This window comes from Ananas comosus, linkage group 1 (genome assembly GCF_001540865.1).
Source record: "Ananas comosus cultivar F153 linkage group 1, ASM154086v1, whole genome shotgun sequence".
NCBI lineage: Eukaryota > Viridiplantae > Streptophyta > Magnoliopsida > Poales > Bromeliaceae > Ananas > Ananas comosus.
Window position 1 is genome coordinate 24260268 of NC_033621.1, and position 16193 is coordinate 24276460.

At 33.2% G+C, this 16193-nt stretch overlaps 1 protein-coding gene across 4 annotated transcripts; it reads right to left on the reverse strand.

The window, feature by feature from the left end:
* Positions 3906-9448, reverse strand: LOC109708169 (deoxycytidylate deaminase). Of its 4 annotated transcripts, XR_002215681.1 has the most exons (11): positions 9212-9448; positions 9031-9106; positions 8683-8722; positions 8203-8261; positions 7953-7990; positions 7639-7702; positions 6699-6752; positions 6091-6192; positions 5656-5719; positions 4537-4658; positions 3906-4342 (listed from the first exon to the last, which is right to left on the reverse strand). XR_002215681.1 is itself a non-coding variant. In XM_020229806.1 (10 exons), exons 1-9 carry the CDS (start codon positions 9400-9402, stop codon positions 5663-5665), a joined length of 681 nt encoding a protein of 226 aa, XP_020085395.1. In that variant the 5' UTR covers positions 9403-9448; the 3' UTR covers positions 3906-4658; positions 5656-5662. The 4 variants fall into 4 exon arrangements, 3 of the variants coding, with proteins under 3 accessions (XP_020085395.1, XP_020085403.1, XP_020085387.1); XM_020229806.1 differs by having other exon boundaries at positions 3906-4658; XM_020229814.1 differs by lacking the exons at positions 3906-4342; positions 4537-4658 and adding an exon at positions 4665-5227.

The window sequence follows — 16193 nt, forward strand, 5'->3', positions numbered from 1 at the left end:
AATTGTAAATTTGTGTTTGGATGCATTCGAGGATATTCTAGAGGATATCCTTAATAGCGTTTGGATAAAAAGTCTAGAACAACGTCTAAATATATTTTTAAAAATAAAATAATTAATTTATATTAGTATATTTTATATAAAATTATTTATAAAATTATTTCATATAGTAATTTATAATATAATATTTTATGTAAGAATCTAATTTAAAATAATATATTTTATTTTATTATATATAATAATTTATTTTATGTAATAATTTATTTTCTATAATTTATTCATAATATATTAATGAATAAAGTATAATACTAACAATATCCCTATATTTTTAATTAATAATTAGTATAAATTTTAATACAAATAAAAAATATATATATAATTAAATATTAAAGTATAAATGATAGAGTTTAATAAAATAAAAAATATATCAAATTTAATTAATTTATATTATATAATAAAATTTAAGTATAAATATATTATCATAAAATATTAATATAATAATAATATATATATATATATATATATATATATATATATATATATATATATATATAATATGATAAAATGATTTTATGTATATAATACTTAATATAAATAAAATAATTAAATATTAATATATAAATGATAAAACTTAATAAAATAAATACATATCAAATTTAATTAATTTATATTATATAATAAAATTTAAGTATAAATATATTATCATAAAATTAAGTATAAATTTCAATACAAGTTAAAATATATATTAATATATGAAAAATAATTTTATGTATATAATAATTAATATAAAATAAATAATTAAATATTAATATATAAATGATAAAACTTAATAAAATAAAATATATATCAATTTAATTAATTATATTATATAATAAAATTAAGTATAATATATTATCATAAAATAATATTTATATTAATATATTTATTATTAAATTTGTGCATTCATTTAATTTATTTGAAAATTAATTAAATAAGTATAAAATTTAAAAGGCCAGAAAAAAAAAAAAAGAAAAAAAAAAAGCCCAAACTCTTGTTCCGGCTTGTTCTCCCTTTTAGGGAGAACAAGTTTACCGGGTTGTTCCCGGCTTAACGGGTTGTTCCGGGAACAACCCGGTTGTTCCAAAATGCTTTATGTTTGGAGGGATATCCCGCCTTGTTCTGGGATATCCCTCCAACCAAACGCAGCCGAAGAGTATGGACGATCGAGAAGGCTCGCACGCGTTACATGCAGCGAAATAAAATATATTCCAAGAAGGAATCTCATTAAGTCTCTCTGCACCACATACTTTTGCCATTGCCTTACTAAATTGCATCCGATAAGATAAGGTAGAGGAAAAAAAAAAAAAAAAACTTAGTTTGGCCTCAAGAGGCTTTGCATATTTTTATTTTATAATCCTGCAATTCAAAATACTACATATCTACACTTAAATAGGACACCAAAGTGATGTGTGTATATATATATATTTTTAACAACTATATGATAATAAACTATAAATTATAAAATAAAAATATGATTCTGTATTGTACCATCTGAATAAGTTCGGATAGTAAAAGAGAAATAAGCGTATAAGATAATTATGTGTAATTTTTTGAACTGCGGGAGATAATNTAAATAGGACACCAAAGTGATGTGTGTATATATATATATTTTTAACAACTATATGATAATAAACTATAAATTATAAAATAATATAATAATTCTGTATTGTACCATCTGAATAAGTTCGGATAGTAAAAGAGAAATAAGCGTATAAGATAATTATGTGTAATTTTTTGAACTGCGGGAGATAATTATGTGTAATTTTTTGAACTGCGGGATGGTAAAATAAAAATGAGTTAAACCTTGAAAGGAGGCAAAATTAAAGTTTAACCAAAATTAGTAAAGAAATGAAATAAATAACTGCAACCTAACAGCGCCTTCAAGTGTCTGAGTCCTAAATCCTAATAAGACTAGGACTCCTACTCCTAGACTCCTAATCGGATCACATTTGGACCAAGTCAAATCTCCAATCCCATCCCATCATTTCCTCATCCGGTTAGAATTTTAAACATTCTCAGTTTCAAACTTTAGAACAGCATTTATTATATGCGCATGGGTAACTTATCAGACGCTCTTAAAGTTACCACTGTAATTTTAACTGTTCTTTCTCTAGGACCTTTATCTTTTTGTTTTGAGAAATGAGTTAGCAAGCTACTAACTTTATTCATTAAGTAAAATGAGCTGAGCGTACAGAGATAAAAGCAGCTTAGGCCTCCGAAAATACAAAACATAACAGACAAAAGGCCAAAAAAAAAAAAAAAAAAAAAAAAAAAAAAAAAAAAAGGGGAAAGGAGGTGAGAGGGGAAGGTTAGAGAAAGAGGGATAAGACTAGTGTCGCTTTAGATCAGCACGGTCCAGCTGGTCAAAAGGAATTTAACACGTTCGAGAGAGCGAGTCGCATCGGGTGGAATTGTCTGAAAAACGGAGTTGTTTCTATCCCTCCAGACCACCTACCAGATCGCAGCCAGAAGAGTCCTCGCATTCTTGACGATTCGACCGGAGAGGAAGCTAAATTGGACCAAAGGCTACGACCTTTATCTTCAGTCTAAGAGTTTAATGATTCAGAAATATCAGTAAAAAATTATATTTTCCATCATACTTTTTCAATATGACAACTCTAGATTGTTAGAGAGAGAGAGAAATAGGCAGCACGCTACCCGTTTCGTTTATTTTATTTAGAAAAATCAATTAGGATTCGAACTTTGAACCTCAAGTACCAATCACCAAGTCCTTTGCTACTTGCGCTAGGGACGGTCGATAATTTGATCCAATCTTGAACGCTAAATAGGGCCTAACTCAAAACCAAAATAGATTTATTCGAATTTGGTTTCGGATACAGACAAAATGCATACCTGAACTTATATTCTGTAAAAAAATGTTATTTTTTTTCTTTTTTTTTTCTCTTTTTTTGGATTCAATGTAATCCAATCCTGAGCACGAGGCGGCGCCTAGATAAGTTCGGACTAGGCCAGTTGGATCAGATTACACTGGAACAAATAAATGGGTCCGGCTCGGTCACGTGAATGGATTAGGTTTGTTGGGAAGGGACTTACACTTCACTTGGGCTAGAAGCTAAAATAATACGCCCCTCCCTCCGCGGCTCCACCGGACCACCACCACCCAACCCACGTGGCCCTGCGACTCGTCTCCGCATGCGGACGCACGACCGGCCGAAGCGTGCGGTCCAAGATTGGGCCCGCACCGCTCGCGTCGCGCCACGTGTACGGCTCTGATCGGATGCGATACGCCAACGGGTCGGCTTGTCCCCATTTGCTCGGCTTCTTCCTCCACCGGAGGACACTTTAAAACAGTTAAAGAGTTTGCGTTAATCATTAATCAAGGCACCGAATTAACACCAGTCATTATTTTTTAATTTATTTTTACACCGCATTAGATTTTATTTATTTCCCAAATCTACAAGTTTACATGGTGCAGAGGATTAAACTATACAGATAGATGTCCAATGGAGTGATTTACCTCTACACTATTAGTAGTTTATTTTTTTTTTTAACGAAAAAAAAAAATTATAAGAGATATACAGGAGAATGGGGAGGATTAAGTATATTCTATCAAAAAAAAAAAAAAAAATCTGATATTGGCAGATAATTTTGTTGAATCGAATTATTATTTTCTAACTAAATTACATCAAATTTAATAAATTTAATTTGTCGATAGTGACAAAATGGATTTGTTAATACCACCTCTTTCGCGCAAATGGGCCCAATGACACATTACCTGTGCACGCTTACAGCCCCAAAAGGGTTTATATTGGACTTGGCCCAGCTATGCTAACCCTCCCAACTTTAAAAAAAAAAGGCGAAAAGTTTTGCTAAAGAATTTGCAAATAATTGACTTGAAAACACAATCATAATTTCACTATGAAAAGTTAGTATAAAATATAAACAGTACCTTCTCTCTACTAAGCTCACCACTTCATATTTGACTATAGACATCTAACAGAGATCATATAAAAGCCTATATAAAGTTTCTACTGTTAATATGAGTAGGGCTAAAACTTTTGTAAAGGCTAAAAATTAATGAAAAATACGGAGAAAATAGAAGTTCACGGCATGATCAAAGCAACCCTAGAAGCACAAGAATTATGAAAACAATGATCGTAAGGACAACAGCAAAGGGCTTCCAATCAACGTCGTCGATGATGTCTCTCCAATCATGAGGCTTCTCGACGAGCTTCTGCCGCCGCTGCTCCCGCCGAGCCACGGCTTCGGCCTCGGCGTGCTTCTTACTCTTGTGCCCCATCTAAGTCCTCAGTGCAAGATGGGCAAAAGTGTGCATAAATGCTATCTATAAGATGAGTTAGGGCTCCAGGGATGTTATGAAGACCAATTGTATACAAAATAAGTTAGTGAATTGTATACGATACACGGCCCTAAAATGAGGGAAGAGTTTGTTGAGTAGGTACAGATATAGAAGGGAAGGAGATTACCATGAACAAATAGAGAAAGTAGCAGATAAAGAAGAGATATCAGAACACTTACCTCTTAAAGAGAAGTAGTTTTGGAGAGCTATATTGAGCAGCTATCAGAAAAGGAAGTGTCCATAAGAAGGTATTGCTCCATGTGATTGTGTTGCCCAGAGAGTTTATAAGTCAAATTCCAGCCTTCGGAAAATCATGTTACTATTCTATATTTAGTTCCTGTCACTCTGCAGCCGTATTTATCTTTTCAAAGGAACTTGTAGTTTAATTTCAGGTTACATGTTTATAAAGCTACCAATCTCCACTAGTCTTGATGAACTACTAAACACCACCAACTAGTAAAACAAGAAGACATCTACAATCTTTACTAACCCTAGCATGAGCTAACAAAGATCATAGAATAGAACAACACAACTACTAAATTTACTAAAATTCATACATGTAGTTTTAAACCAGAATAGATCAAGCTAATGTGAACCACGATTTGACATTTTTCCTTTAACAATACAATTTCATGAAAAAAACATGAGACCACCTTAAATCCAAACAGATTGGAGATGATCAAGAAGGGTTTGAATGGGACCGCCTAAACCACCACATAATCCCAATCCAACCCTATATAAAACTTGCAAAAATAACTTCCTACCTACAATTAAACTCTTATGGACAAAAACCTGTCCGCAATTCTTCAGCATTCATCAAGTTGTAGGTTTCATAAGAAAAGTTTCCACTGATACTGGACGACCATATTCCTTCAAAAAGAAGTATTGGTCAAAACTAAATCATTATACCAGTACTGTAACACCACATGATCTCATGTTACTTCAACTTCTTAATGAAATGAATATAGCCTAATGTTCAAAACATGAATCATAAGGAAATGAAGAAAAATGAACTACAAATAAATGTTAAAAAAGATGCTTTAAATGATAAAGTGTGAGTGAGTGAGAACATTTATTGAACTAAAAAAGACAAATGACAAGTTACTTGTTTCCACCCAACACAAGCCACTCTTACTGGCTTCGTGTTATCTGAAGAATCACAAGTTATTCCAATAACATCTCAGGACTTGTAAAAGCCACTTAAAAAACGATTATAGAAGCTTTAAATTACTAAAAGATATCCATAATTGATAATATCTAATGCTACATGTTTCTTACAAATGTATGGCAGTACGTACTATTAATTCAAGGCTCCTGAAACTTGATTATAATCTGTGACATCTGTGGCTGATGTTTTCTAACCTGCAAGTTAAGCATACCAAATTTCATCAAGCCTGTGAAGATTCCAAACATCTTGTATTATAATACATATAAAAAGATTGAGATATTTACAATTTACGTGTACACCGTACTGATTTTTAAATGTAGGTAATTAGCTAGCAGTATAGTGTAACATTTCATATGCCTTTCAAAAACTAAATGATCCCCTCAAGAACTCTCTGTCACAAAAATCCAACATTCCCACCTGAATTGGATAACTCTCCAACTTAACGGTATTTTGATTTTCTTAAGAAAACTACCCTTTCGCGAGTATACACAGAAGTTCAGAAATATACTGGGGTAAATATGTAAATAGATACGTATGAAAAATCCCACCAAAAAATTTCTAGTACCTTAATGCCAGCCATTGATAACAACTTGTGGGAGGCAACATAAGCAACATCAGAATTGCCCAGTCTTTTCTCCACAAAATAAATAACTTCAGAGACACCTGACTGCAAATAAGATAGTACTGCTTATTAGCACTCATAATCAAGCTGTGCCGAAATGAAAAAGAATTATTCAACTACCTATTACCTAAAGGCTATGAGGGTTGAATCTTTGGGATGTAGGATAGTTCACTCCCCAAAGTAAATAGTCAATGAGGAACATTTCTTACATTCTTGAGAATTTCTTTTTAAAGGGCTTGTTAATCTATACTTCTTTCCTTTTAAAATTGATCTCAAGTCATACTTCTAAACATGACCAATAAGGATTTTTTAAGCTATAAGTTTTTGTCATCGACAGTACCTTCCATGATCTTTGGCATTTACCATATCAACATTACAAGGACATGAATGAATGGAAATCAGACATGAGTGTAACAAGAGTAGTTGTATTATGTGCTTATCTGGGTACAAATGTATCAAAGTAGAAAAAGCTATCCCTGAAGTAAAATTACTTTACCCAATAAAAACTAAGGCATCAGCTGAAAAAGATCCAATTCTGAGCAAGATCAAACCTGGATAATAATCTTGGCACACTCATTGCATGGAAACATTGTAACATATAATTTCTGCAAGGAAAAAAAATGATCAGATTTATTACAGGGCGATCTTCGAAAAAAAAAATTCAAAAGCATTCAGAGGGATTTATAATCAGACTGCGGAAAACTGAATATGCTATTGTCATGTAAACGCTTTCTGGGAAGCATTCTAGTCACAGGCAACATATAAATGAAATAGGTTTTGGGAGTTACTGGATAATTGCATTGGACTCGTTAGCCTTCACAAAGCTCTAAGAAAGTCATAGACCTCAAATTAGCAGAAAGTAGCCAAAAGTCTTACATTTCACTGGACTAACTAGCCTCCTTAAAACTCTAAGAAGTTATAAACCTTGAATTAGCAGAAATGCAAAACCAAGTTGAAAAATCCAAAGGACATTGCGTCTAGATAGAATAAGAATCTCACTTCTCATCATTGAATTTGATATTTTACTAACTAAATCCCTAAGAATGCTTCTTAGGAAGTAACAGTGAAGCATAATGTTATTCAGGTAAAGAATGCTCTCATTTTCCCCTGTTGTTGACTAAGGAACCACTTTATAGCTAAGATGCCATGAAACTACTATTCAAGGTACACAAGCAAGCAGCATCAAAATTTACATTAGAGGAAAAGAAATAGCACAAAACTGTGATATGATCGACCCATATTCACCATATACATCTCTTAAGTTCCTTCACTCTACATTTCTCTGAAATTGATAAAGGGGCTAAAATACTTATTGAATGAATTATGAAGTGAAATTTAAGTTTACAGGAGGATTTTATAAAAAGGTCACCTAACAACTAGCAAATCAGAATTAACAAAACAGTGTCAGGGCTAAGAAATGAACAATATCAGGGATACATAGCTATATTCTGATATTAGAATTGAAAAAGTAAGGGAAACATGATTAATGACCTGTCCAGCAGCAGATGCATGGTTTCTGTTGAGGATAGCATTAACTTCAGCATGGACAACATAACTGCCAGAAAGTTAAACAATTATCTTAATAATAAGAAGATGAATCCTATCCAGCGCAAAACAGTGGTAAATGGCCTGATCTTTATCCTAATTACTGTGCTTCAGAACTAAATGATGCAGAAGCACGATACTACCTAGCCTCAACCAAGCTCTGCTACAGATAGGGTCCCGCAAGATCTGATTATGTTTAGAGTAAAAAGAATGAAAAATAACTAATAATAACTTGTAAAACTTACGAAATTCAAACTTACGGATATTTTGTTTCCAATGGATCCCCTTTCACAGATTTCTACAATAGTAAAAGGAAGTATTTAATTAATGATACCAAAAAGGTTGTGGACTAGCTTAAGAGCTTACTTTAACAAGGCAAATAGGAACTTTACATAACATAGGAATTAAGAAATAAAGCGAAAACATTCTAGAGAACTCGTAAATAGATCTTTCAATAGCTTCATTAACCAATGAGAATTAGTTGGGATTAAATGCTAGAAAAATACCAACCTTTGCCCAAGGAAGCTTGTCATCAGAACAACCTCTTGGAAATCCATTATAGCCAATTCCTGACTATAAAAACAAAAAAATATTAGATATCGAAGAACATATATATTGTTGAAGCGTTGTTCAAATACCTGTTTATAGAGGCAGTTGTTAGCTAAATAAGTTCAGAAGTTTTATTAATGGAAGTTGGCAATGTAACTTTCAATACGTGGTCTTTCGTAATGAACTTTTCACAAAAATCTAATAGTTTATACTGCTTTTTAAAATATATTTTTGTTTGTAGGTTATCTGAGAAGATATCATGGTTATCCATTGAAACATGCATCGGAGAGGACTATATCTCACTCAACTGTGCTTCACATTTAGCAGTTGTAATTTTTTTATTTACTTAAATCAAATATTTTCAGAGCAATTAAACAACAAAGAGACAAAAAATAGTACATCTTTGAACATTTTAACCAAAACAATTCGATTTCGTCTCACCAAGGATTATGCCGTCTTGACTAACCAAGCATGCTCCAACCTGCAGAAGGAGAGTTTTCCACATAAATTTCTCAGGTTAAGAGACAAAACTTGCAACCTAATGCAAAAGGTATCAAGAGTAATAGACATTATTCTCAAACAAACAAAATTTCCAATGAAAAAAAAAATCAATAATATCGAAAAATATCAAATGCGAGCATTACTAATTCTCAAATTTATAAAGTAGAGACCCATAAACCCAAAAAGCAGGTATTTTTATCACATCAAACCGTCGAATTACATTAATTAGCCTTATAACTCAACTAAATCTCACTGCTAAACTAAAAGAGAAGCGAATCGAAGCCAAACCTGCCTATTCGGATCCTTGGAGCGCTTCGCCGAGAGGAACGCGATCGCCATGAAGTAATCATCCCACGAGAGGTACCTGATCACGAAACCGACACTAAAAGTGAACTAAAAAACACCGATTTGAACAAAAACGAACACAAATCGATGCAATCCAAGCAGAGATCGTGGGGGCGAGAGAGACCCGATGCGCTTGGAAGGGTCGAAGGGGCTCCGATTGCGGGAGCCGTTAGGGGTAGAGGGAGAGGAGAGAGGGGGGTTCTTAGGATTAGGGTTAGGGTTTGAGGAGGCGAAGAAGCGGTAGGCGACGACGGAGGCGGCGAGGGCTCCAATGGCGGCGGAGGCGGAGGCGAGCGCGACGTCCCGAGGGTTCATGGCCGGGTTTTAGAGAGGCGGAAGAGAGAGAGAGAGAGAGAGAGAGAGAGAGAGAGCGGGGAGTGTACACCGTACACTGTAAAGCGGAGAAAAAGGAGAGTAAATTTTTCCGTGAACCCCGTGTTGTCATAGAGCTTATGCACCGAATATTATAAGCCGTCCATCTACCTAGTTTGGTGATCGAACCGATTGGAAATCAGTACTCGATTAATAGATTGGGCGGTGCATATGAGTACTTATGCGCCCGGAGCATCTTATAATTTCTTGCGAAAAAGTAAAGTAGCGGGAAACGTATTATAGTTTCGTCCCTCCGATCATGATCGGACGGCTTCGTTGGCCGACACCCATGCACCGAGCCCGGCCCAACTACGTTTACGCCCGATAAAAATTGGGCCTAATTTGAGGCCCACTTCGAGTCACAAATCGTATATAGAAATATATATAATTATTATTACATAATATAATATATGTATACATGTATATATTATATAATATATACATATTATTATATAATATATGTATATATGTATACATGTATACATATAATAATATAATATATATATGTATACACAAGAGAAACGGCAGAGAGAGTTGAGCTACGATGCCATCAGAAACTTGAAAAGTTTACGTGAACGGTTTAGTGTTTAAAAAGGGCTTTTTTTTGCAAATAGCCCCCTTACAAATTTACTTTTTAAAATTGGCCCTGTCAAAAATTTATTTGCAAAAATGGCCCTGGCCCCGCCACGCAAGCGTCACGTCAGCGCCACGCGGGCGGGGCTGGGCCAGATGGTTAAGTTGAACACGGTGAATCATTCACCTGCAATTACAAAGTTTTTTGTATTGGTTTACACGTGAATTGATTCACCTGTCAATACAAAATTTGCTAAGATCGAAATATTTGTATTGGGACACGGATTTTTTGAAAAAACCCATTTCACCGTGTCAATTATTATATTTGGATCACGTTGAATGTTCACCGTGGGCGGTGTCTTAATACAAATACCTCTAAATTTAGTCATATGTGGGCGGTATTTGTATGGACACGGTGAACCATTCCACGTGTCAATACAAAATTTTTGTATTGGATACGTGAATGGTTCACTGTGATTCAACTTAACACCTGGGCCCCGGCCCTGCCCTGCGTGGCTGCTGACGTGCGCTGGCGTGGCAGAGGCAGGGCATTCTTTGCAAATAATTTTTGGACGGGGCTATTTTTGCCAAATAAATTTGTCAGAGGGCTATTTGCAAAATTAGCCCGTTTAAAAAGTTTGGGAACTATCCGTTCGCGATCCTGTTGAATATACGCTGCTAATGGGCGGGCTTAATAGGAAGCATTCTAAGAGCTACAATTCATTCTCACATTTTTTACCTCAAAGACAACAAAAAAATAATAATAATAAATAATTTCACACTTCTTTTTTTTTTTTTGGTTCCTCTCTCTCAATCTCTTTCTTCCGTGTCCTTTATAATTCCTTGCACTTGAAGATTGAGACCTCCAATTTCTAACTTTGATTTTGATGCCCCAGTTTTGGAATTATATGAAGCATGGTGGCTTTTTTGGACCATAACAAACTCGTGCTGATCTCTTCGAGCGTACCAATTTTTCCTGATTCTTTTTCTTTTCATTTCTGGGTCGAGCACAAAAAGATCACCGAAAACTAGAGTTCAAACACTAAAAATAAATCTGAAGCATATATAGCTTCGATTTTATGCATGAGATTGATAAGCACATTCCTTATATATTATCCATTCTTGTAAAGAAACTCCTCCATTTAAAAAAAACGAAAAAAGAAGATAGTTTTAAAAATTCATTAATGCAAATCATATAATTATTTCTGGCCAAAAGTTACTTGACTTTTATTAATTTTGGTAGCAAATTGACAATGTCATGATGTGGCATTGGCATGTTGCTTGATTTGACCATGAGGGAGTGGGTGTTAACAATTATTTCTCTTCATTAAAATTTTTACTATATATGCTTTGGAACCTTTCATGATTAAGATGTTACTGTGGCATGTTATAGGCGTGTTAATTAATGGACATCATATCCTTTTCTTCATCGACATGACATTAAATGGTGATGTACATTTACGAGCCATTGCATAGAATTATCAATGAACAAAAAAAAAAAAAGAAAAAAAGATTATCAATAGAGAAGTGCATTAGGCAATTTAATTTGGTGTTATTATGTGATTTTGAATTTATAACCTTGCGGAGATTTTTTTTTTTCTCTTTTTCCTTTCTATATATATGTCCTCACTTAAATTTCAAAGTTCGATTAATAATTATTATATTTTTAACTCCATCTAATAGATAAATTTTAGCAGATATTAGTAGAGATTTGATTTGATTTTTTTTTTTTTTGAGACCTTTAAAACTATGATTTGAGTGGAGCTATTAATTAAAGATCACTATTTGCCTATTTGTTAAATTTTTTTCAATAATTTTATGCTACAATTAAAACAGAAGTTTCGAACTTAATTTTATACAACTAAGACAACTTAGTTTTTTGAGCATCAAATATCTAAATGCTACTTTCTCACATTAATTAAGAAGTTTAATTAGTACTTTTAATTATTGGCTAGTGGGTTCCATGTGTGCATAATTAGTTAAACCAATTTGTATTCCATCAACACCCAATAAGTCCAACAAATCTTGGTTGTGATATAAACAAAGTCCTATCATTTGTCGCCAATTACGCGTGCAAGTCCTTTTTTACTTAATAAAATTAAAAAAAGATACTAAAAAAAATTGATATATTTGTCACTGGATCACTCTTGCTTCAATATTCGCATTTGTTGTCCTTTAAAAATGGGGTAGTTGTTATATATTGGCCTTATTATTGTCCTAAAAGTATGTGGCATGATCGCAACTATGCGCACTTATATTTTAGAAGAAGTGATATATAATAGTAAAATAAATTTTTATATTGTCTGAGCAAAAATATTATGTCTAACTTTTTTTTTTTTTTTTTCGTTTGAGTACGTTGGTAAATTATTGGTTAGAAATATAAATTTTCATTTTGAAGGTGAAATATATATACTGTAACCCCACCATGTTCCAACTAAAATAGAGCAAACGTTTCTGGTTGTACCTAAACCTTAATGCATCTTAATTATTCTTTTTCTTAATTGCATTTTGTGTATTATCTCATTATTAGTTGCAGTGTTGTTATCCTATAAATCTTAAGTACGTTTATATTTTAACTAAACTTAATGAATACAAATAAATAGGAGCTCGTACGAACTGTGGCACAAAAATTAAGTACACTTGTAACCTAGGTGAATGATTAAGCATGCACTTTTAAAATCTAAAGCAACGCAAAGAGCTAGTACTTTTTTTATTAATTTGTACCTTATGAAGCGTCTAATATTCTATATTTGTGGTGATCCTTATTCAATAATATATGTTACTCTTATCCATTGAAATGTGCCTTTTATTTGGACCCAGTGGCTGATTCAGAAAAAAAATTTCCCTTAGGATCAAGCATGTAATAAAAAAATATAAAAAAATAGTCATAAATAGTGTACAAATAGAAAAATCATCGTTTCTATTTATAATTGTTCTCAACATAGTTTTATTTTAGAAAATAATATTTTACAATAGTCTTATTGGTAACGCCGATAAATGTATCTCTTTTTATATATTTACTAGTCAAAATTAATTTATGATAAATAAATTACTTTTTTATAAACTGCATGAAATTAACCATATGATAATAGCCAACAAAAATAGATAAATAAATCAAAATTATTTTTCACAAACAACAATAATAACTAAATACAATTTACTAAAATTAATTAACTTAACATACTAATCATATTTTTATATATATTACAGCAATTCGAAACAGTCATAAATAAAAAGAAATAATTTATAAAAAAATAAATAGTAAAACTAGTCTACTTGTTGACCCCAAATTAAGTGGGACCAACAAGATTAATTACATGACCAAAGAAAGGCCACATAGTTGAGATGTATGGACCACATATATATGATGGGTTTGGACCACAATGGGGGAGAGGGTTTTAATGTAGTTAGTTGATCCGGAGTTAATGATATTTTTCTAAGTTCCAAAGATGGAGCTCATGTAAGAAATTTACATGACAAATAGTTATCAATGTTGGTGGTCCAATTGCAAATGTCTTTATTAGATCATATGTATGTGCCATGTGCCAAAGATGTGATGTTCTTTGTTTCAATATAATCTCTTTTTAAGGTTTGTAAACATCAACTTCACTATTGGTGTCTACATTATTCACTATTTGTTTCTTTTTATTTTGCATATTAATTAATTTCTAGGATATGTGTGTATGCGCGCGCGCGCGCATACGAGCTAGCTAGCGCGGTGTGCGTGTGTGTATGTATGAAATTATTAGTTGAAAAATTGAAGCTTCCAATGTCAATTTTGAATTTGCCGCCTTAGAATGCCTTCAAAATGTTTATGAATCTGAAATTTACGACAACAACTATAGGAGGATAACATCGTTAAAAACAACATAGAATTGCAAGAACCAACCGACCATTCGCGAATCTCCCTCTCTTCTTATTACTATATGTATTCTTTTGTCGTTTATCGCGCTGTGGTCCTCGTATCAGCTGAAACCTTAAAGACCACGAAAAATTGAAGAAACTGCAGTACATTTTATATATATATATATTTTTAGTTGATGTGAAGTAAGTACACTTTAGACCTTGTTTAATGAATGAACACACACTATTAAAATCTTAAACGACAAAGAATTACTCTCCCCTTTTTTTATTTAATATAATGTGAGAACCTTCTGTTTCTTTATCGATCAATCCTAAATCTTGTACTAAGTATCCATGTGTGTCTTATGTGGACCACACGCGTATGATGGTTAATTTGGACCACATTTAAGAGGCTTGGCACACTTGGTCCAACTTTAATTTGTCCTAGAGTGGCTCTCATTTGTCCATGTTGCAAAGAGCTAAATCATGATGATGCACTAGGGTTTGAAACACATACATGACCAAGTTAATTGGTCTAGTTGCATTATTTTGAGAGCATGTGGATCTCATGCCAACGACTTTTTAAAACTCCTAGATATCATTTGATTGCTTGGATCTCAACTTACCACTTATTAAGTTGAAGTTGTCTAGGGTTTGAGGGACCACTCAATGGGGTGAAGTGCAACCCATGTAACTAATTAAATTTACCAAAAACTTTTCTTATTTTACTTTGTCACTAGATTAATGCTTTGGAACCACAACTCACTTATGTTGTCGGAACACATTAATATCTCATTACTCATCGTATTTCTATTTTTTCTTATTTTTGGGGGGAAAACAACACTCGTCCTTAAAATATTGGATAACTTCGAAGACCCTCCATGTGGTTTCATACTTTTCCATTTTAGTATTCTATAATTTAAAGTGTATCAAGTCAGTACCCTGTGGTTTCGCATTTTCTCACTTTAGTATCCTATGGTTTAAAGTGTATCAAGTTAGTGCCTTATGGTTTTATTTTTGTATCAAGTTAGTACCATGTGGTTTATAAACTACAAGGAACTAAAGTGAGAAAGTGCGAAACCACAGCCCACAGGGTACTAATTTGATACACTTTAAACCACATGGTACTAAAGTGAAAAAGTACAAAACCATATGGTACTAACTTGATACACTTTAAACCACAGGATACTAAAATGAAAAAAAAAAAAACCATATGGGGNGGGGGGGGGGGGCATTTAAAGTTTTCCCAGTAATATATGTTCCAGGGCGTCTCATGTGTTCTATCATTTAAAGCTATAATGCGTTGCCTCTGAGCAGTGATGGACGGTTGATTAAATCGTTTATTCCTGGGAAGGATCTGGATCCCTAATATAGCTCTCTTGTAGATATGCATGGTTTTGTCCCTTAAACATGTAATCTACATATGTCACATCACACATGTAAAGGTTACAAAATTAGCTACCCAACTCGGAATCAGATAGGGTCCATAGTTGTCCTTAATTTTGGTTTTATTTTTCCCAAAATTTGAGAATATTTATTATTATTATTCTTTTGTTAGATGATAGGCTGGTTTCTAAATACGTTCAATCTTGTTTTCATACCGGGTCCAATTTCAACAAATAATACCGAGTAAGAAAAGAAAATTAAACTTGGCGTTATGCATATGTTCTAAAGATTCCTAGTCGATAACGTTCCAAGGATGAGATCTAAATGCTTAACCTGTTTAGCGGCAAGCTGGTGGGTTGCCTGAACCAAGCACAATAACACTATTTTTCGTGAGATACCTTCCAATGCTACTAGGGCTCTTGAACGCGTTGTTGCGTTGACGAAAGATTGGTTAGATGTTCCTTGAGTTTTCTCTCGGCCGTCCTGCTTGCTCCGTCCTGCTTGCTCCTTCCTTTGTCTTTTTTTCCTTTTTTCTTAGCTCTTTGCCCCTGGCAACATCGGCTTCACAGTGTGTGTAGGGGTGTTCACTCCTGGTTTTTGGGTTTGGTTTTTTGGTTTTAGTTTTTTCTAGTCGGTTTTTTTAGGAGGCCCTAACTGTCTCCAACTTGTAAGCTTAGTTTATCCCGCCTAATGAATGAAGCAGATAGCGTGCTATCTTTTTCTTAAAAAAAAAAAAAAAGTTCCAAGGATGATCGAGAACGTAGAGAATATATATAGGATGTGCATGTATAGTGAAATTAAATAAGTTTACTTCTTCTAATTAATAAAATAAGAAGGGGTTAAAAAAAAGGAAAAAAAAAGAAGGAGAAAAGGCTAATTCTTTCTCATTTGTATACTTTTTCCCCCCAAAATTTCACTGTATAAATATTAAT

What these genes read in the sequence shown, in the direction of transcription:
- LOC109708169 (XM_020229806.1), bottom strand. Translation starts at nt 9,402, where the DNA reads ATGAACCCTCGGGACGTCGCGCTCGCCTCCGCCTCCGCCGCCATTGGA. An exon ending in CCAAGGATCCGAATAGGCAG is followed by an intron (nt 8,723 to 9,030) that starts GTTTGGCTTCGA and finishes CTCCTTCTGCAG; the next exon opens with GTTGGAGCATGCTTGGTTAG. An exon ending in TCAAGACGGCATAATCCTTG is followed by an intron (nt 8,262 to 8,682) that starts GTGAGACGAAAT and finishes TTTTATAGTCAG; the next exon opens with GAATTGGCTATAATGGATTT.